Source organism: Pollachius pollachius (assembly GCF_949987615.1).
Source record: "Pollachius pollachius genome assembly, chromosome: 3".
NCBI lineage: Eukaryota > Metazoa > Chordata > Actinopteri > Gadiformes > Gadidae > Pollachius > Pollachius pollachius.
In genome coordinates, this window is record NC_136936.1 from 32,956,939 (window position 1) to 32,978,754 (window position 21,816).

The 21,816-nt window shown below is 41.4% G+C and overlaps 2 protein-coding genes across 2 annotated transcripts; both read right to left on the reverse strand.

Moving 5' to 3' along the window:
- Positions 1-965: 965 nt before the first annotated feature.
- Positions 966-13,294, reverse strand: klhdc3l (kelch domain containing 3-like). The gene is made up of 8 exons (XM_079734024.1): positions 13,158-13,294; positions 9,171-9,373; positions 8,134-8,216; positions 7,755-7,833; positions 7,020-7,066; positions 6,771-6,885; positions 3,481-3,664; positions 966-2,946 (listed from the first exon to the last, which is right to left on the reverse strand). Exons 2-8 carry the CDS (start codon positions 9,328-9,330, stop codon positions 2,337-2,339), a joined length of 1,278 nt encoding a protein of 425 aa, XP_079590150.1. The 5' UTR covers positions 9,331-9,373; positions 13,158-13,294; the 3' UTR covers positions 966-2,336.
- A 2,136-nt stretch (positions 13,295-15,430) lies between these two features.
- Positions 15,431-18,909, reverse strand: slc10a2 (solute carrier family 10 member 2; the record flags this gene model as incomplete). Its single annotated transcript, XM_079734015.1, has 6 exons — positions 15,431-15,627; positions 15,936-16,093; positions 16,405-16,580; positions 17,170-17,258; positions 17,586-17,704; positions 18,533-18,909. The coding sequence occupies 6 exons, from the start codon at positions 18,907-18,909 to the stop codon at positions 15,431-15,433; spliced, it is 1,116 nt and encodes a 371-aa protein (XP_079590141.1).
- Positions 18,910-21,816: the final 2,907 nt, after the last annotated feature.

The following is a 21,816-nucleotide window of genomic DNA, read 5'->3' on the forward strand; positions in this document are numbered from 1 at the left end:
CAGCTGATACAGTGGTAATAAGTTGTACTTTTAAATCAATGCATCTGCAAACACCGTACAGCAAACACATATTTTCTTAACACAGACATCGTGTACATGCCCATAACTTTTAGGATTGATGAGTATTTGATCATGCGAAAACATTTTTTTACCGCGAGTGAGTGTTAAAAAGAATGAATGAATGCGGGCGCGCGTGTGTGTATGTGTAAAATAATTAATGAATTCGGGCGCGCGTGTGTGCGTCCATCTGTTTAAACACACGCAAACTAAACACGTAACGCATAATACAGTCCATGGCAATGTATATTAACGGGGGGACACATGCATATTAGGAACACAAGTCGATAACGATAATGCATACAATACTGATAAGAAACTATGTTTATAGTGTATTGCGTATATCATTAAATAGAACCACAGTTACCGCATATCATATGTGTGTTAAGGTTTCTTTGCTGAAATTTATTTGAGGACTCAGTATTTCTGAAGTTGTGGAAGAAAACCTTATTCCATGTGTGAATTAGGCCAGATTATTTGGCCATAAACTGAGCCAAATAATATTAATTAATAATTTGAAGTTTGAAATTCATGTGCATCTGTCTCATCGGAGACTGCAGACTCGCTGTCAAAATATCAACTTGTCAGATTCAAATGCGCTCATGGCTCTTAAAGGGGATGGGAGCTGGCACTCTCATTGGTTTATTGCATGTTACGCCCAAACCACACCTACTGGTAATTAGGCTACTTCAGACCAACCCTTTTAAGATTTGCGCCGGGCGCAAGATTCATTTTTGTGCCGGTAAAATAGCAACATCGCCATAGAACCGCCCACAAAGCTACTTGCACTTGGCGCTTCTCACTTGCGTTTCAGACCGTTAACATAGGGCCCAGAGGCTTAAAAAGTGATACCAAACTAATCATTTTATTGATTTGTTTTATTTGGAAAAATATTTCCTAAGTGCTAAGTCAAACAACAAAACAACCACATTAATAAAAACAACCTAGTGTTTATAATAAGGTGACAAAAAGGGTGTTATTACAAATGCAACGGTCAGCATAGGCTATAAATTCCAGAAACCAAAGATTATTATCTGCCAAGTATATCTTGGAGTGCAATGGAAGCTTGCATTTATAATAAGTAAGAAGTCAGCAATTTCAGATATTCTTTAGATATTTGTTCAATTAGTGTCATCACACCTTCTGACACCTTGTTGGTTGATGCATGTGTTTAAATATATTACAAAACAAAGTGGTTCAATCCTGTCCTACTCAAATCCAGTTTTACATATTCAAAGTCCAAAGCTGTTTATAAATATGAACAACGAAACAACTGGGGCAAAACAAACAATTGGTCAAAAATGTTCAAACCATTGCTGTGGTCGAATAGTATTTTTTTATGCTCTGGAAGGTTCCTAACTAAGTGAAATGACCTGGACTAGCTGAGAGGCAGCAATGATAAGAGCTGTGTGAAGGAAAGGTGTTTTGATGCTTTGTTTCTTATCTCCTTTTGCATAGGGTGCACTGAAACATCCTTTACAAAAGGGAAGGAGGGAATGTTCTCCCACAATTCCTCGGGGCAGCAAATTGTAAAGCAACGCATTGTTCGGCTGTTCATGAAAACAAACTATCAACATGACCAACAATTATTCTCTTACAATCATAATTTGGATTCCTGTCGATAAATGTGTGGACAGGAGGGTGAGCGTGTGCCATCCACTTTGTTTCCATTTTGTGACTAGCACCCTATATTCCTTTCTTTATTTCAATCCGACCATGGTAAAGATGTAATACTTTCACCGGGTGCAACGTTTAGATAGCCTGTACGAAATCACAACATTAATAACACACTCAGTATCGGCTCAGTATCGATGAGCTTTTGTAAATCCATCTTTGAAACCTTGTGGATTCATCACGGCAGACCCACCTCCACAACAGCTGCCTTTGCACAATTACGTAGCCTAGTGTAAGGCTTTTCCAAAGTCCTCATGGATTCTCCTTCACATCTTTTCTTGAACTTTTAATGGTTTTCATCGAGGTCAAGGAAATGAGGTTAAAAAGGACACAAACATACATTGTTTGATTATTCAAAGTTATATCCGAAACTTCCAATTTAACTCCTTCAAGACCAAGTCTCGTGCTCATTAGTGATTGGATTTCTCATTGGTTGATGAAAACACATGCAGCAAGAGGAAGAGAGGTGGGGTGTATGTGTTATTTCTTCTTCCTACCAGGTGTACCTTTCGTTAAATACTTGAACAATTATATTTGAAAAAAAATCAACAACACAACCAGTTATTTGTTCTTGCTTTACAAGGGCCTCCTGAGTAGGGGTGCATTTAGGGTTCGGTCAGGGTCATCTGCCACACGGACAAGGCTGCCTGCTGGCCCAAGGGCTTCCCGCCAAGGAGCAGCAGAAGGTCCGGAAGGTTCTGGACGATGACATCCTCCATCATTTCCTCAAGGTCCTCTCCTTCACAGTTCTCATCCACGTCCTCGCAGCTCCAGCGGTTGCAGAACGCCTGGTTCTCAAAAGTCAGACAGTTTTGTTTCCCCTCGCCGACAGCGCAGCGCATGGTCAAACTGTTCTCTGTTCTCTCAAAAGTCTCCAGCTCGATGGCGCCCTCTGGTTGCGTCCCCAAGTAAGACAGCGGTGAGGGGAAGCACTTGTTCTTGAAGGGCCTGGGTTTGGTCTCCGGTCTGGGGAGGGGGGACCCTCCGCTGGTGGTGGGCTGGTAGCTCGGCCCCAGCCCCAGGCAGCAGTGGTGGATCCGGGCAGGAGGGCTAGTGGAGCCGGGGAGCAGGGCCAGGCGCTCCCAGGACTGGCTGCGGAAGCTGTACCTCCACAGTGAGTTGAGGGGGGAGTTGAGGCTCTGACCCCCACCGTACAGGAGCAGGCCATCCCTGTAGGCCACCGCGGTGTGGCCAACTAGCCTGGAAGGACCGGACCTGTGTGTTTGTGTGTGAGGGAGATCCATTCATGAGATGGGTCAAGGATGACTCAGTGAAAAATTATGATATCCGGTTCATCTAATGCTGTTCTCTAAGTCTAAATGCTATGAGTGTGAGAATGACCCAGAAGATAGCTGTTAAACATACATAATTGAATTAATAAAATAATTGGTGGAGTTAAATTCCTCCTCCATATTGAGATTAGAAAACTGTGGCAAAGGAGATTGAATACAGCTTTGGGCTTGTGATCTTATGAAGATCCCACAAGCCTGTTTGTTTAAGTATTTTTTACATCATTTTACATGTTATTAAATTCCTCTAGTGCCTCACATCAGTACTCAGTCCCCATACTTTACCAGCAGTGTTCCTGAAGTATTTCAGTTCTTACAGTACACCGTGATGACGAGTCCGACCATGAGATGTTCTGGAAGTGTGTCCTTCCAGATATGATGGTGCATAAAAACTAAAAGACTGCCCAATCGTACTTGGTGGTCGAGCCCTGGTTCCCAGGGAGACCCAGTGGGTACTCACGTGGTCTTGAGACAGCACCAGGATCGACTGCCCAAGTTCCAGCTCCAGAAGTCCCTCTGCTCTCGCAGGCCCCTCAGGCCACCATACAGGTACATAGTCTCCTGGTGGGCCACGGCGCAGTGACCGTGTCTGGGGCCCGGGCCAGCCTGCTGACTCCCGCCCAGCAGAGACCAGCACATGGAGTCTGGAGCCACACACGCAAACAATTAAAAAAGGAACAATACAATAATACTAATACATTCTTTTTTGTAGAGCATTTATGTCAAAACTTAAAGGACTGTACAATACAGTTCAGTAAATGCATAGAACAAATTAAAATCAAAGATATATCAGGCTTGGGCGGTATCTATTTTTTCAAACACTTTCACTTTCCTGAGATTTCATCATTGTAAACCATAGAAAATGTGCAAAATTGGTGATAGTAGTCACTGAAGAAGGCATGTCATGTCTGGCCTACACTGCTGTGTCTCTGACATTCAATAATGTATAGACAAGAAATAAACTCTCTCTTCCATATATTCTGTTCAAATGTTAACTCGTACCACAACCACAACGGAGCTCAACTGTTTTACTGTTGTAGGGATACGTCAAAACAGTGATTTTATTATTATATCCATCAGGGCCTTTAGGAGCCTCTAGGAGCCGATATGCCTCGTAAAGAGAGTTTGGGGGGAGTCGGAAGGTCAGGCTGGGAAACCTGAGATGTGAGCAAGAGAGTATTTTGACCTCTCTCGATCTCTCAGGAATGATTCTTGTTTGTTTCATTTGATGAAAATGGACCATTTTGTTTTATCCATTTTCCCCGAGCTGGTCCTGTCGATTATTGATATGGATAAGGAAGAGGGGAATGGTCAGGGCGTCCAGCTAAGTCTTCATTTATGGAGAAGACATCAGAGATAGACCTAATATCTCCTTTGTGAAACCATCCTGTGCGAACGCCACTCACTACGACACAAAAGTTTTTCCTTTGTGTCGTTAGTGAAATGTTTGTAAAAAATGTTTGTAAATGTGTCTATGTTGAAGACATAAATCTTCCAACTATTAAAATCTTAAAAATCTATTTTTTTCAAAGTAGTGTTTTATAGTTAATTCATTGTGTTGGGAAAACTGTGATTGAAAACAGAGGGAAATCTCATTGGGAGGACAGGGAATCTGAATGGATGATATCACAGCAATGCACATTCATTTAGATAGTATATGTTCTTATGTTCTTATATATGCAGCTCAAGGATGCCTTGTTCTTTGTGACTTTTGCATGGTTAAAATGCCTGAAAATACTCATTGGCTTCTTGGTTTGCTCTAGCTTTCTATAGACACAGCTTTGCCCCTCCGCTAAATGAACCACCATCTCTCACTTTTCACAATATGACCACAATGTGTGCGTCTGTTCATGTCAGTACCTTTATTCAATTAGATGGAAATATAGGTTGCTATCGACTTTATATACTATAATATTGGCTAATATAATATTCTTTGATAATATAAGTCAGTCAAATGCATCTACATTCTGAGCTTTACGTCTCCACATTGACTGGCCACTGATTTCCTACATGAATTACGGTATATTAATAATAGTATTTAATATTAGCCAACATAAAAGTATATTTAACTAATTGTTAAATGCAGTGGTTTATGCCTGCACTGGCATTGTATGCTGTGTGTGTTTGTCCTATTAATTGCCACCACAGGATGCAAGAAATGCAGATTCTGGATGCCACCCACATTATTGGCTCCAAGTGAGTAGATGCAAATCTGGATCACAGAGAACACCCATATGATTGTTTAACCACTCCTCAAAGACCAATCAACTTCTAATGAAAGATTTCATTAGGAGTTGGCAACAGTTGCCATGGCAACTGTTGCCAACTCCTTGCTATATTTTGCTACATATATATATATATATATATATATATATATATATATATCTCTGCTCTTGTGTTCCTTTGTTTTTCTGACTGTCCCTAAAGGATTCCCCATATCGGGAAAGGGGTAGGTAAGCTTGGGGTACCCTTTCCATGTGCATCACAAGGTTTTTCACTGTTAAACACATTAGGTTAGTGGTGTGTGCCACCCCTGTAATTTTGTTAAAGTAGAGAGTAGGAAGATTTGTTTTAATTCATTTCTGCTTTCCACCTCTACTTTTAGGAAGGCAGTTATTGTGTACCGTATTTCCCGCACTATAACGCGCACCGGATTATAAGGCGCACCTTCAATGAATGACCTATTTTAGAACTTTTTTCATAAATAGGGCGCACCGGATTATAAGGCGCATAGCATAGTAGATACTGTGAGTGTGATACTGTGAGATACTGGGACTGTGAGTAAGCGCAGTAAAATGCTGTGTGCACTGACTACGATAGCCGTAATGCTGCAAGCGGTGTGGCTTTATCATAGTCGTAGTGAAACATTTTATTATTATTATTAAATTGTTTTTATTGGTTTTTCATACTGAAACATTTTGACAGAGCGCCGTTTACAACCAGTATGGATCAACCAATTAACCAATTGATCCATATATAAGGCGCTCCGGATTATAAGGCGCACTGTCGTTTTTTGAGAAAATTACCGGCTTTTAAGTGCGCCTTATAGTGCGGAAAATACGTTAATTTGATTTGGCACCACTTTCAGTACTTTCCCAATGTTTGCCACTAACCCGTTACACTGGTTTATGTTTATGTACTCCCTCTAGTCACTAGAGTCGTAACACTAATAGTAGCCTACATTTCTGTCAAATGAATGCAGGTGCTGACTGGAATAAACATTCACATTGTTGTCATATTGGGTAAATTGAATTTGTTTGTAGGGGTGGTCATTTAGAAGAGCCGCTGGGCCTTGCCTATAGACAGCTGTGGGAAACTGGGATTTGGCAATTTATTATTTTCATGTATTTAAATCATGCACAAGTCATCAAGCCACATATATAAGGAACTTTTTGGTTGCAATCAGTGGGTTTGTATCGACGATGGGTCTGAAAAATCTAATTCCACTATGCAAAATCTAAGCCCCTGGCTCTATATATTCCTTATTTCCATATTTCCTGCACCATTTTCTTGGTTCCTTGTTGTTTTCTTTGCTAGGATTTCTTTGCTAGGAAACTATTGCTTTACGGCAACTTAGTATTATCATTTTGAGGTAAACATATTCTTCTGTCTGATTTAGGAAACACATTTCTGTATATAGTGGTCGGCTGACCCAACAAAGAGTATGCTATATAACATGCGGTAACATGTTTGCTAGCACATTTTTGACTTTCACATGAATTGCTTGAAAAAAATGCTACTTGCTCTCACCAAAATCTAATCTCCAGAACTCCTGCGAGGAGCCCCTCATGTCGACGTAGCCTCCGTAGACGAACATGGAGGAACCAAACACCACTGCACTGTGGCTCTTCCTGTTGGTCGGTATCTGTGCACACATTTGGGTAAGCCTATTCCATTAGTGTCTTTCAAAGTGTGTGTGTACATGTGGCAGGCAGCTTGGCCTGGCCTAATGTGTTATTACTTGCGTTGAATGTAATGGTACGGCAGAGCCTTACATACCCGACAAACAGTCTTCTTTCCCTGCCAGTGGACCCATTTGTTCTTCCCTGGAGAATGAAATGAAAAGAAAGAAGAGAAAGGAACTGAGCAGTGAAAACAGGGGTCTGGAGATGGAAGCCAAGCAGCACTCAGCAGGGTATTGTGGCAGGGTAAACACTTCACAACTTGTGCTATTTTGAGGCATGCTGGGAGCATGAATATTGTGTCCTGCTATTGTCTGATTATTTCCCATTCTTTTTAAATTGTGTTTCAGAAACATTGTTTGGAGACAGGCTAGTCACTTAGGATAAAATGTATAGATAAATTAAGCGTGTTTTTCAGTTTTAGTGAATTGTATGTCATTTTAAGTTATATTGTTGCATTGTATGCATATTTAAAACATTGTAATAAACTAGTACACAACAACAAAATGCAGCGCTTCACAACATATAAAGGAATAGCTGCACCATCATGTATTAATATGGAAAGATTATTCAATTTGTACATTGGTATATTGAATAATGAAGAACTTACTGAAATAATTGCCAAGGCATGCTCATACTGTGACCCCTAAACAAGTTGCCTTCATTTCATATTTTCACTTTGGATGATTGTGGGAACGTGACAGATTAACTTTCTGACATGTTGGTATCAGTGTAAATACCAGAGCTCTAAAGACCTACAAGCAAAGACAAGTACCCTGGTCGAGCTAAGGCACCCGCACCCTACAGGAGGAACTCCTGTGAAGCAACTCACCCAAGTCGAACACCCACAGTGGACACCCCCAACCTGTGTACGCACAGTCCAGGGTCCCCCCGAACGCGTACAGGAAGCCCTGGAATCATCCAAATCATCTGTTAGATGTGTTACTGGACTGGGGCAAAACAGTGAAGTCCTTCCAGACCTAGACCAGGGCAGCAGATAAGGCTGATAACAATGGGAGTTTTATTAGAGAATAAAAGGGCACAGTGTCGGGATGTGCAAGTCCTGGGTTCGATACCCGGTGTTGGCACGAATCATTGAGCCAGATTTCTAACCCCTTTCTACTCCTCAATGACTATGAATATCTATTGCGTATTCACTGTAAGACCTAACAGACTACACAATGGTAATGTTAGCTTCATGGGATTTGTACCTCGTGGGCTACCAAAGAGTGTTCCTCCAGCTCCTCTGGTGCCGCTTCACCTTTGCATGGTAACTGTGTCCACTCGTTACGCACTATGACAGAAAATCCACAGGCACACAAGTCAAGCACGGGCACAGGCAAATCCGCATGTGTAAGCATACTCAAGATACACCCGAAGACGTATAAGGGCCATTTTCGATGGCCCTTTCGATGTAAAGTCATTATCCACAAAGCACATTTTAAATATTTAAAGGTCCCATTGCATGCTACTTCATGGATGTTTTTATATAGATATCAGTGGGCCCCTAACATAGCATTTGAAGACGTTCCCAAAATTCAGCCGTCAAAGAACCGACGTGTTATGCGCCATAACACCAACAGCAGAACGGTTATCCAAAAAAAGAAGAAGTGTAGAACAATTGCGTTGCAGTGTGTGTAATCACACACACATACACACACACACACACACACATGTGGCACTCGCACGGTCGTAGCTCATTGATGGGCCAAATTCTCTGTGCTGGCAAGGCGGAGAAAGGGGAGGTGGCATCTCCCCTTATGACGACATACATACACTTGTTTTTTCAAAGGCAGAGAAGAACGCTTAGTGCTCGTTTTACACCCAACATAATTTCTAGCTACTGGGGGAGCATAGGTAGATTAGGGGAACTCATATTAATGTTAGAAAGAAGTGAAAATTTCATGCCATGGGATCTTAAAACAAATATTTTTGACTTCATATCAAATGATTGGACTCAAATGTCGGAATGGAAATCTGCCTTTTGTCAATACTTTTTTCCTTACTTATAAATTCCCTTTGATGCGCCACTTTAATACTGCTATGCTGTAGTAGTGTAATTTAAGTAGGTACTCTATTCATCCCTTTGGGGAAACTCAGGTGTCCAGTAGCAACAGATAGTACAGTACAGTTGACAAACAACAAAATGGACAAACAGTAAAAGTCACCAGAATAAGTCCATAAAAGTCAATAGAAAGTGAGAAATCTTGCCACACAGTGCGGCGCGAAGGGACGAACCAGCACCTACCCACGCTGTAGCTCCAGAAGTCCCCCAGGCAGTGGGTGCTGCGGCCCCCCAGGACATACACATCCCCCTGGTGGGTGCAGCAGGCGTGCTTGCAGCGGTCACATGGAGAGGCCTCAGCCTGGGGGAGGGGCGTCCACAGACAGGGGCTGCTGCGACTCATCACGCAGGGCGGGCCAGCGCCACTGCAGTCATTGTAGCATCTCCTACAGCGACATGTCATTAACGTTAAGGGAAGGAAATTTACATTTACATTTAGGGCATTTAGCACACGCTTTTATCCAAAGCGACTTACGTAGGAGAAGGAATAGGAGTAACAATATATCGCTGTCGGTACAGTCAGCATGTTCATAGGACCTAGTGCCGAGCAATTACAATCGCTATGTTAACCAATTCCCCCTACACAGCAAAGATATCTAGGATAAGATGCTGCACAATGCTAAACACTGCTAACTACAACATACAATAGGTGCGTACATTAAGTGCCAGGACGTACAACATACAATAAGTAGGAGGGGTGGGAGGGGGTGGAGGGTCTATGCAGAGTCTAGGTGAACTCTGAACAGATGAGTATTGAAAAAGCAATGTTGTTGTGTTTTAAAAGTATCCTAAAGTATCCTAACATGCAAACAGAATCCATTGTCCAGCCCTCCCCATCAGCTCCTAAATAAAATGTATCTGAATTCACTGTCTTATTCCGTTCTGCTCTTACATGCTCTTAGAAATCTGAATACTGTTGAATTTCCTGCACGTCGATAAATAGCTTACAGTGTTACAACTAATGTACTATTATTATTATTGCAAAAAGTATATATGTTACAAAGATTTCTGCTAAAAAGATAAGTGTGTGGTTACATCCAGTTTGAACACAAAGGTTTTGATGAAACCAGGCCTGAAGGGAAATAATGTGGCTAAATGAAATGAAAGATACAACTAAAGCATTGACTGAAAAAAAAAACATTGATAAATCTCTAAGATGCTATAAACCACAACAACAGCGACAACAGCAATCCCCATCCTTTAGGGAACAATCTGTGTTCCTGGAAACCATATCAGAAAATACCCCATGTCCTTGAAGGATCTTCCTTAGTCATCCAGTTACGTCTGAGGATACCTGCGATGCCGCGTTAACATTTGCCCAATAAGCTGCAAGTCACAGTGAGCCTGTTGATCATAACACTAGTAAGCATTGTATTGTCAAGTGACGTGCATTGCCACGACAACACGGTGTGTTGCCACGGATGTGGACGGTTCTAATCTCTAGATTACTCGAGAGCACCCGACTCATCACTGGGATCTGCGTCCAAGAGGGTTACGTGACACAGCAAAAAGCCGACGGAATACCTTGGGAGACGCCGTCAGTGAAGAACAACACAGCTGCTAGTAAAAATAAAAAAAACAATACGCTATAAAAAGATTATTGTTCCCTATGTTGCTATTTTATACTTTACAACATCAATAATTTAAGAATAAGAACACTATAGCAACCCCCTAGAATGACCTAGCAACCACCCAAAATAGAAACCACAGAAGGAACTCACCTGGGACACCCTAGCAATTACCCAGAATACCCTAGCAACCACCCAGAACACGCTGGCAATCACCCCTTACACCCTAGCAACCAGCCATTTCACCCTAGCAATTACCTACAACACCCTAGCAATCGTCCTGAACGCAAGCAACTGTGCAGATCACCTGTCCAAAACCCAAAATAAGCGGCATGTAACACCTTAGCAGCCACCACTAAACAACAGTACTATTTCACTTGCCCCATTATCCCTTGTACTTTTCCCATGCATCAGCTATGCACACCACAAGCTGCATACCACCATTTCCAGTGAAATTTATAATTTTCTAGTTTATTCCTCTACCTGTGCCCTAGTAAATATAAATAACAGAGCCATATTTAGTGTAATGACATCTGTTTCGCTACGATGACACCTCCTCTGTATTAATGGAGTGTTCCTAAATCCTCGAACGCCAGCCTTCCGATTCGGAAGTCGGTAAATCTCCCAGCTTTCTTGCGGCATCTCTCGGAGGCACGCCCCCTTTATGCCTTCATCTCTCGGAATTCTGAGAGTAGACCAAGTGCAGTGATGACGCTCTCAACAAAAATGGCAGCGCCCGTGAAGAGATTTATTTTCTTTGTATTTGTACCACGTTGGTCATCTTAACGTCGATTTTAAATGCTCTTACGAATGGTTACATTGCTACTTTATTCCGGTCACCAATTTATGCATTGCACGGTCTTGCTGTGCGTGCAATACAATGTAAAGTTGTGTTGTTTGTTTTCGGGCTGGTTTGCTAAAGAGGCTAATGTATTTAACAATAAACAACGACTAGCCAATTTCATCACACAATCACAAAGACGAACAGGAACGCTATAAATGCTCTGGGACAGGAAATGACGTCAAAAGTGCAACTCGGAAGGCTGGCGTCCGAGGATTCAGGAACACACCATTACTTTACTAACTAACTATATTAACCGACCTGTTTAACAGTCACCTCACGCAAATATTACATCATTGAAATGATGTGACTATTGTATATAATTAGAAAAGGAATTATATACATATAGTTACCTTTCATGCCACTTAACATGGTGCATATTCTGAACATATTCTCTTAACTGTAGACCCATAAGAATAATAAGGACACATATCTTAACTTTACTTTTACTTGTTGCATGTTCATGATTGCACATTTTAAAAGTAAACATTAAAAGAGGTGTTGTAGGCCTACCTCAAGGTTACCACAAAGCTACACAAGGTTTCTCTTTAGAATGAAAGAAAGAAAAATCTGTGTCTTGGACAGTTATCAGGGAGGCTCATTCTCTACACTGTGGCTTGACTGGATTTGATCTACACTTCACCATCACAACCAGGTGACAACCCCTGCATCTTATCAAGTGGTGACATAGGGTGAATGTACACTTCACCATGACAACCAACTGACGACCCCTGCATCTTATCGAGTGGTAACATAAGTAAACACTTCTGGACCTTGGATCAAAAGAAACCCTCTAAGACTCTTAACTTGTTCAAACACCTGCGATCAAGCAGTGTTCAAACATACTTGTGTATTGACATTTAAGAAGGGAAAAATATCTATAGATAAATTAGGGGAAAATGCAAGACATGTTTTTTGTTAAGGAAGGCTATTGCCCAATTATTTTCTGGCACCGAGAAAAAAAAAATCTTTACAAGTGCATTATGGTGTTTAAAAGTGACCAAAAATACAGATGCAATACAACTGCTCTTCATTATTTTTTTCTCAGATGGTGGGGACGTCTACGCTGTACAGTAAATTCTACCAACATGAAATCAATCGAAATTTGATCGTGTGTATCGAAGTGTATAGGTCCTACTTAACCTGGTTCGTAGGCGTTCGCGTCTCAAGACGGAACGCCCGGAAAGCGATGCTTCAAATTAGCGTTATTGGTAAGAGAGCGCACGGGACGTTCAGATACATGGTTATGGGAGCTAGAGAGAGGGCGGGACTTCTTATACAGCCACATCCGTTTCCGTTACATGTTTTGGATATTGCTTTATTAATATTTTCGTAAAAACTCCGTATATATTATCATTGTCGTTGCTATTGTTATTATTAACATGGTGATGTATTCTTCTCTCAGTAGATTGTTCACTAGAGTAAATAGCTCATAAGAAGTAAGAGAAGGAAATGACGTTGCGGTAAACCGGAAATAACGATACAATCCCAGAACCTGTCTCAGCCCAACCCTATCTCTACGTTTAGGATGAGAGGCGCTTCAGAAGAGTGTGCTCCGTTATTCACTGTAACGTTCAAAACTATGAAGAAAACGTTTGACTTTACTTAATAGTTTACATTAATAAGCTCGTTACGTGAACACTGGTGAACATTTGGTTAAACGCGAAAGTTATTGACGAGTTGCTCGACGCTGTGAAGAGATGCGTGAGAAACTTTGTGAAGAAGCCACTACCTCTCTTTAGAGATAATAATATATATTACCGTAGAAACGTCCCACATATGGCTATATGTAATCCTGATGTATTGACGTCAAGCCATAGAAGAGGTAGTGAGGAAGAAAGCGGTACAAATCCGCTAACCAAAGGATCTGGTGGTAGTTATTGCTCTCTGAATTCCGTTTTTCTGATCGTCTCTCAGAGGAGGAGGAGCCAGTGTGGGCTAAGGTCTAAGGAAGGAAGGAAGGAAGGAAGGAAGGAAAGGGTGAAGGTAAAGAGGTATGGCTTGACTGCAGCACACGTTACATTTCATCAGTCATCTCATATTTACCTATAAAAAGAGGTGTTAGAACTTAAACAGCCTCGAGTGTTCATGTTTAAGGAAGGAAAGGAGGAAGGGCTTGACTACCGAATACATGACACATCATCAGTCATCTCATATTTACAAAAAAAATGTTAAAGTATCCCAACATAGAAACAGAATCCACTGCCTAGCCCCTACCAACTCCTAATTAGCATGTATCTGAAGGAATTCCCTGTCTCCTTTATGCTCTTACATGCTCTTAGATTTCTGAATCCTGTTGAATTTCCTGCAATTCGATAAATAGCTTATAGTGTTAAAACACATGTACTATTATTATTGCAGAAAGTATATATTTGTTACTTCAGGTTACTAAACTGTTTACAACCAGTTTGGACACAATAAAGGTTTTGATGAAAATCAAACAGGCCTGAAGGGAAATAATGTCGCTAAATGAAATGAAAGATTACATCCATAACTATAAAAAGAGGTGTTATGACTTATAGCGACAACAGCCGCAGCCTCGACTTTTACAGGTATGCTGCGGCAACCTGAGACATGTGACAGGACCACGTGGACATAATGGATAATATATAATTAAATGTTTTATAAAGTGTTCTCTGCACTCCACACGTAAGGCCCTATGTGCCACGAGGCACTTGGAGGACAGGTAATAAGTTCTCTTGAAGTACGTTTTACCTAGAGACGGTACTTAATTTCCCTTTATTTTTGTTTTCCTTTCTTTATTTTTCTTGCTGTCTGTCTTTCGTCTATTTTTTCTTTCTACGATTTTCTTTCTAAATTGCAACCTTTCGAATAGGATAAATAAGCCCACAAACATGTCAACAATAATGAATCTTAATTCATTATTCCAATCAGCATAGCAAACTGCCTGGTTTAACATGGATTATTCCAGGTCAGATGAATCACAGGCACAATGTACTATACTCTTGCTGCACAGTACACAGTAGCCACTAGCCATAAAACAATGTAATAATCCCACATATGCTGTCAATTGTATTAATTACAAGTATAGCCCAAAGTCTGTTTGCCCCCCTGTGTATTATGTAGAAGGAATATCATCCCATCTAGAAAACCCAATCATAAACGACAAAAGCAAATCAAAAGCAGCATGTGTCATATTATTTTACAAGCCAGAATGTACGGTTATAACTCATGTGATCCAATGACCTACGGGTTAAACTGACGTTTGTTGATGCACAACTTGTTTATTGGTGATGGTATATTGGCTAATGAGCTCAAATGTCTAATGTTTCACAGAGTTATGCCAAGGAATTGTTTGCCAATATTGAATAAAGACATTACCTAATGTTCATGGTTTATTGAAAACAATACATGTATCGTTTATGGAACTAGTTAAATTTTTTACAACTTGGAATATAAAAACAAACAAGGGCTATCTTGGGTTGGAAAAAAAATCAAGAAAATGCTAAATAAGTAAAATAAAAGGCTATTCACTCTTTTTTGTCATCAGTGCCCGATATAATCGAATAATAAATTAGTGAATTGATATATAACGATAGTACTATAAATAATAAATGCATTGGATAATCTCTATTGAAAAAAATATAGAAGCATTTGCATATGTTCAGCAAATCCTCAGTGTCATTCTCCCTCCATGTTATGATATGTTTCAACAATTTCCATCTGAGGTACTCAGATGGAAGCGTGGCATGCGAAAAGTCGCCCATTTTAGATTAAACTAACTGACCTTCTTCCTATCTTATTTTGTAACACAGAATAGACCTACACATCCACTGTAATTAGAAACTATCAAATTGATTGCGTTCATTAGTACTGCAGTATACCCATGAGGCCAGGAGAGTGCAGTATGTTTTCATGTTTTTAGTTCAGTATTTGTATGTCCACTGTTCAGTGTTGTATGTTCACTGTGCATGTTTACAGCTGTAGAAAGAGGTTTCTGTCCTTCATCATTATTGTGTATTCCAGATCTGCTTTGAGCTTTGGAAAGGTTTGGGGGGATGGGGGGAGTTGTCTCACAAGTCAGTCATCGTGTATTCACCCCTTGCTGCTTCATTGGTTTTGTCATTCGCATCATGCTGAAATCCGCCATTATTCATAGAGTATTCTCGTTTCTCGTCTGTATTCTTAGACTCTCCATCTTCGGACGACGCTGGAGCTTCCCCATCCTTATCAGACCCTCGGCCAATCGCCCTCTTGTATCCCTGATAGCCTGTTTTGGGGGGAAGCATATGATCAATATCGGAATTGAATACCTGTTGGATTGTTAAACTAACATTTAACTAGATGAATACTAGTTTGTAAATTGTCCTTTATGGACAGCCACCTTGCCCTTAAGGAGCATGACAGCAAAAGTACAATGAATAAAAAAATATGCCATCAAAATAGGAAATAGCGTAGTGGTTATTTTAAATAACCTACCGAAATACATTTGTGATTGAGATGAACCTGATTAATTAGTCAAATCAATAAGACTGGATTTTTTTATTGTAGGGCGATGAAATAATGTTTTAATCTCACCTCCTACAAACATCACTGCGACCACGAGCTGGAATATGCTGTAGATGAGTGGGAAGGCGAACATGACTTCAAGTTCCTCGGGCGCGAACGACAGCTGGACGATGGTGCTGCACAGCTGGGCGTTCTGGAAGCCCGTCTCCAGGGCGATGGTCCGACATCTAAAACATGAAGGGCGCCAAGAGGCAAAGACTAAATACGATGTGCATTTGTTGTTCTGTTAATTAGTGCCCTGGGGTCGCTGAGCAAGGCATTAAACCCCTCACTAGGGTTAGGGTTAGGGTGATATGCAGGTGGCCATGTACAACCCCCCCCCCCCCCCCCCCCCCCCCCACACACACACACACACACACACACACACACACACACACACACATAGCAACCCCAAGATAAAAGTATATTTTACTAAACAGTACATTAGGGAAGGTCTTGGCCCCTAGGCAATTCCACGGGGAAGGGATGACCGCCCTACCTGAACCAGGGCTGACCAACAAATCGGGCCATGGCGAAGCCCATGCCACAGCCGATGAAAGGGTAGATGGTCCCGATGATCCACAGCGAGGGGGATATGGTCCAGGACGACTGGTACAGAACGCCCCCCACCACGGCGATGATGATGATAAGAATGAAGCCCAAGATGGATCCCACCTGGACACCAGAACCACAATCACAACCGTCACATTTGGCCACTCACCAACATTTCGAAGATTTAGCCCGAAGATGGATAGAAAATGTATGACTCAAATGTTTATTTAAGATAATAGCAGCAATCTGACAAAAATATTTTTTTTGCAGGAATATAGGTCATAAAACCTAACTCACACAAGCACCTGCAAACAGTGTCATATATTAATGAAATCCATTAAATTCTTATAACAATAGTTTAATATGTTGCTCAATATGCTAATGGGTCAGGGTTCAATGTGAACATGAAAGTATGAAATGGGAAACTCTTAAAGGGGACATATTATACCACCTGGTGTGTGGTCGGTTAGCCTTACAAGCCGAAACGGCTTGTAAGGCTAATCACACTCACACCTGCGTTTATGAGAACTGCAGTACAATTATACGGCCAACAGAAGGCAGTATCTGTATGTTTACAGTTCAGTATTTAAATGTTCACTTTTATTGGGGTCATATATTGAATAAACCCATTTAATTTGTATGTTTAACGATGGTATTTCAATATTTTACAATGGGTCAAAGTTCAACATAAATAGGATTGTAGTATGGTCACCCTGAGGATCTTTTGGGCCAGCGCAGGTTTTTTGTGCTTAAGGTACATGCCCAGAGTCACAGGGATGAGCAGAGCCACCAGGGTGATACCTGAAAGATGGCAGAGAACAGTCAGAGTCCCATATAAGGTCCTCTGATAAACCCCCTAAGCATCCCAAAAGGCAAAAGTTAACAAACAATAAATTAATATTAAAACAATTTAACAACAGTGAAGTTAAGTTATTGGAACAGAAGGATTTGGGTCACACACTCGCCATTTTTTAATTCATAATTTAATAAAGAATGTAATGAACACAAAGCATCTGTTTGGATGCTTATGGTAACATTTGACTTTGTTGGTGTCACAGTATTTGAATGAGAGGAGCTGGACCAGGGAGAATGACCGTCCAGTCAGAACGGTGGCGTCTGCATGCTTACCGATGCTGTCGTAGGGGATCTGGATGGTGTCTGAGGAGGTCCACACTGACGTGTAGATGAGGAGGCAGAGGGGCATCATACCCATTGCCAAGATGGAGGAGCAGGCCGTCATGCTGATACTGGAATAGGATTTATATAGTCCATCAGAAATGAAGCAACCACTGGGAACATTGGGCACCGGTTAGTCAGTGAGCCAAACAGAGCCAGTAACAAATGCTTGTAAAAGTTATTACGCACATTTGATCAGGGAATGATGCTATTTCTGCATTATATTACAGCACTGGGGTAAATAAGTATTTGTCCTTTGGTTAATTTTTAAATAAACCGACCAACGATGCATCCAAACAACCGTCAAACCAATCATACAAACACCCCAACAAAACAACATCAACCAACCAACCAACCAACCAACCAATCATTAACCACCCACCCACCCACCCACAAACCCAACCAACCATGATCCATCCCTCCAACAAACAGCCCACCAACCCACCCACCCACCTAACCAATCAACCAACCAACCAACCCCGCACCACTCCAACAAACCAACCAACCAACCATCCAAGCATTAACCACGCAGCAAACCAACCAACCACGCCAGCTCCAATCAAACAACCTTCCAATCGTTAGCCACACAACAAACCAACCAACAAACCAACCAAGCACCACTTCATCCAACCAACCATCCAATCATTAACCACGCAACAAACCAACCAACCAACACTCCAACCATCCAACCAAACAATCATTAACCACGCAACAAACCAACCAACCAACCACGCACCACTCCAACCAACCAACCATCATTGACCAAGCAACAGACCAACCAACCAACCAACCAACCACACAACACTCCTACCAACCAACCATCCAATCATTAACCACGCAACAAACCAACCAACCAACCACCCACCCAAACAGCCAACACTCCAACGTGGATATCTCACCTGAGGTCCATGTCTCCATCCAGCCAGTAGCAGATGATATTGGAGTTGGCGCCACCGGGGCAGCAGCCCATGATGATGATGGCTATGGCCTGCACAGGCAAAACGTTGAATGCAAAGGAGAGGGCGAAGGCAGTGAAGGGCATGATGCCAAACTGGCAGAGGAAGCCGATGAAGATGCCCCAGGGCCTCCTGATGTGTCCCCACAGCTTGGTAGAGTCCACCGTACAGCCCATGGAAAACATCACCATGGCCAGCATGATCGTGAGCACCACGCTAAGCACTAGGCTCAGGATGTCATTGAAGTTACTGGGGGGAACAAGACAGTCTGTGCCCGAACATCTTGTGGCATTTTGCAGGCACTCGACAGCGGCGGCCATCCTAAACGAGGTAAAAAGTAGCGGGTCCTTAAAACGGCTCGTAGGTTTCTTTGTTTCACGTTAGTTCTTATCTCCCTGAAGCCGAAGCACCGCAAGGGACAATGAGGAAAGAACCCTCTCTCAGTGGGTATTTAACGACTTTCCCTCAACCGCTTCCAATTGACAGAAGAAGCGAGAAAAATCAAAAATTAACCACAACCTGCTAGTTTTTATGAGGTCAGTCCAACAGGGTCATTCATATAAAAGAGCAGCATTGACGTTTCAGCTTTGTTCTGATAAAGGACGATTGCACCATATTCTTACTTTATTATTTATTTTATGTGCTCTTAAAAAAACCTTTTTATTGGACTCATCCCGTCCAATCCAGGTATCGACATCATCACCGTCATATGGTTGGGAGGTGCTCTGGAGAACTAGTGCATCAAGTGCACCGCCCCATTCACCATAAAGCAGGAAGAAACAAATAATGATATATATTTTGGACTGGTCCCTTAAAAAGCAAATAAGTAGTGAGTTGTGCCTTTTTATGCTTTATGATAGGGTGAGATAGAGAGGAAGGTACAGGAGAGAGAGGGGAGGACATGCAGCAAAGGACCACTGGCAGGAATCAAACCCGGGTCTTCTGCCATCAGGACCGCTCTACCCAGGGAAGCACCGGGTCTCCCAAGTAGATGTCTTTGATACAGATGTATATTTTATGATTGATTGTTAATTCAGTATTGTCAGCTTTTCCATAAAGCTTACAGTGAACGTGAGGAGACATTGGAAGAGATAGTAGAAAATGTAATCTAGTTTTTATTTGCAAACACTTTTATTTTGGAGAAAGTTGGGTTAAGACATCTTGCTTAGGGATGCCGTGATGACATTAGGGTTGAGAAGCAGAATTATAAGTTGGGAGTTATCAGTCTAAACTCCATACAAGCCGGTCTGAAATGCCTATCATGAATGTCCGGCCTTTTGCATACTCAATTAATGTGACAATGACAATGAAATTAATGCCCTTGTTCCCTAACATTGAGGTGCAGAGACCTACAGATAGTATACATAGATGAATCTCCACAGCCAACCCATTGCCATAGCCTTATGCATGCCAACCTTTCTTTGTTAACATCAGGCCTAATTACAGTGTCCCTGATTGTAAACGCTTATCTTTCCAAGATTACATTACTGCTATGAAGCTCATTATAATACCAGGAAACAAAGCACAGCATTGCTCATGTGTTTAGACATTTAACATACCCCAACCCTGAACATGCGGTGCAGGTCTGATGTTAGTTCACTAGTGTCCAGGAAAAGGCATGAATGCATGTGTCATTATCCCACATTTTATTCCAATAGCTTGGAGTTAACACCTTTAAAGATCCTTCATCTCCAGACATGGAATATAGACTGTAGAGCTGGAGTCTTCCTAGAAATAGGTCACTAAAAAAGAAAGGGGGCTCGACATCTTTAGCAGACCTGGCACAGATTGTCCAAATGCAAACACTAGGGCTTTTAAACTTTGTTCATGTCGAAAGTAAATATAAAGTAGTCAACACAAAAATAAAGCTGCAGTATTTAGTGTTTTCATTTATTCAACAAATCCAACATGTCAGTTTACAAAATAGCTTAAATGTAAATCCTGTATACTGCATCTTTTTGATTTTTTAACAATGATCCTCATCTCAGTGCTCTGGAGAACTAGTGCATCAAGTGCACCGCCCCATTCACCATAAAGCAGGAAGAAACAAATAATGATATATATTTTGGACTGGTCCCTTAAAAAGCAAATAAGTAGTGAGTTGTGCCTTTTTATGCTTTATGATAGGGTGAGATAGAGAGGAAGGTACAGGAGAGAGAGGGGAGGACATGCAGCAAAGGACCACTGGCAGGAATCAAACCCGGGTCTTCTGCCATCAGGACCGCTCTACCCAGGGAAGCACCGGGTCTCCCAAGTAGATGTCTTTGATACAGATGTATATTTTATGATTGATTGTTAATTCAGTATTGTCAGCTTTTCCATAAAGCTTACAGTGAACGTGAGGAGACATTGGAAGAGATAGTAGAAAATGTAATCTAGTTTTTATTTGCAAACACTTTTATTTTGGAGAAAGTTGGGTTAAGACATCTTGCTTAGGGATGCCGTGATGACATTAGGGTTGAGAAGCAGAATTATAAGTTGGGAGTTATCAGTCTAAACTCCATACAAGCCGGTCTGAAATGCCTATCATGAATGTCCGGCCTTTTGCATACTCAATTAATGTGACAATGACAATGAAATTAATGCCCTTGTTCCCTAACATTGAGGTGCAGAGACCTACAGATAGTATACATAGATGAATCTCCACAGCCAACCCATTGCCATAGCCTTATGCATGCCAACCTTTCTTTGTTAACATCAGGCCTAATTACAGTGTCCCTGATTGTAAACGCTTATCTTTCCAAGATTACATTACTGCTATGAAGCTCATTATAATACCAGGAAACAAAGCACAGCATTGCTCATGTGTTTAGACATTTAACATACCCCAACCCTGAACATGCGGTGCAGGTCTGATGTTAGTTCACTAGTGTCCAGGAAAAGGCATGAATGCATGTGTCATTATCCCACATTTTATTCCAATAGCTTGGAGTTAACACCTTTAAAGATCCTTCATCTCCAGACATGGAATATAGACTGTAGAGCTGGAGTCTTCCTAGAAATAGGTCACTAAAAAAGAAAGGGGGCTCGACATCTTTAGCAGACCTGGCACAGATTGTCCAAATGCAAACACTAGGGCTTTTAAACTTTGTTCATGTCGAAAGTAAATATAAAGTAGTCAACACAAAAATAAAGCTGCAGTATTTAGTGTTTTCATTTATTCAACAAATCCAACATGTCAGTTTACAAAATAGCTTAAATGTAAATCCTGTATACTGCATCTTTTT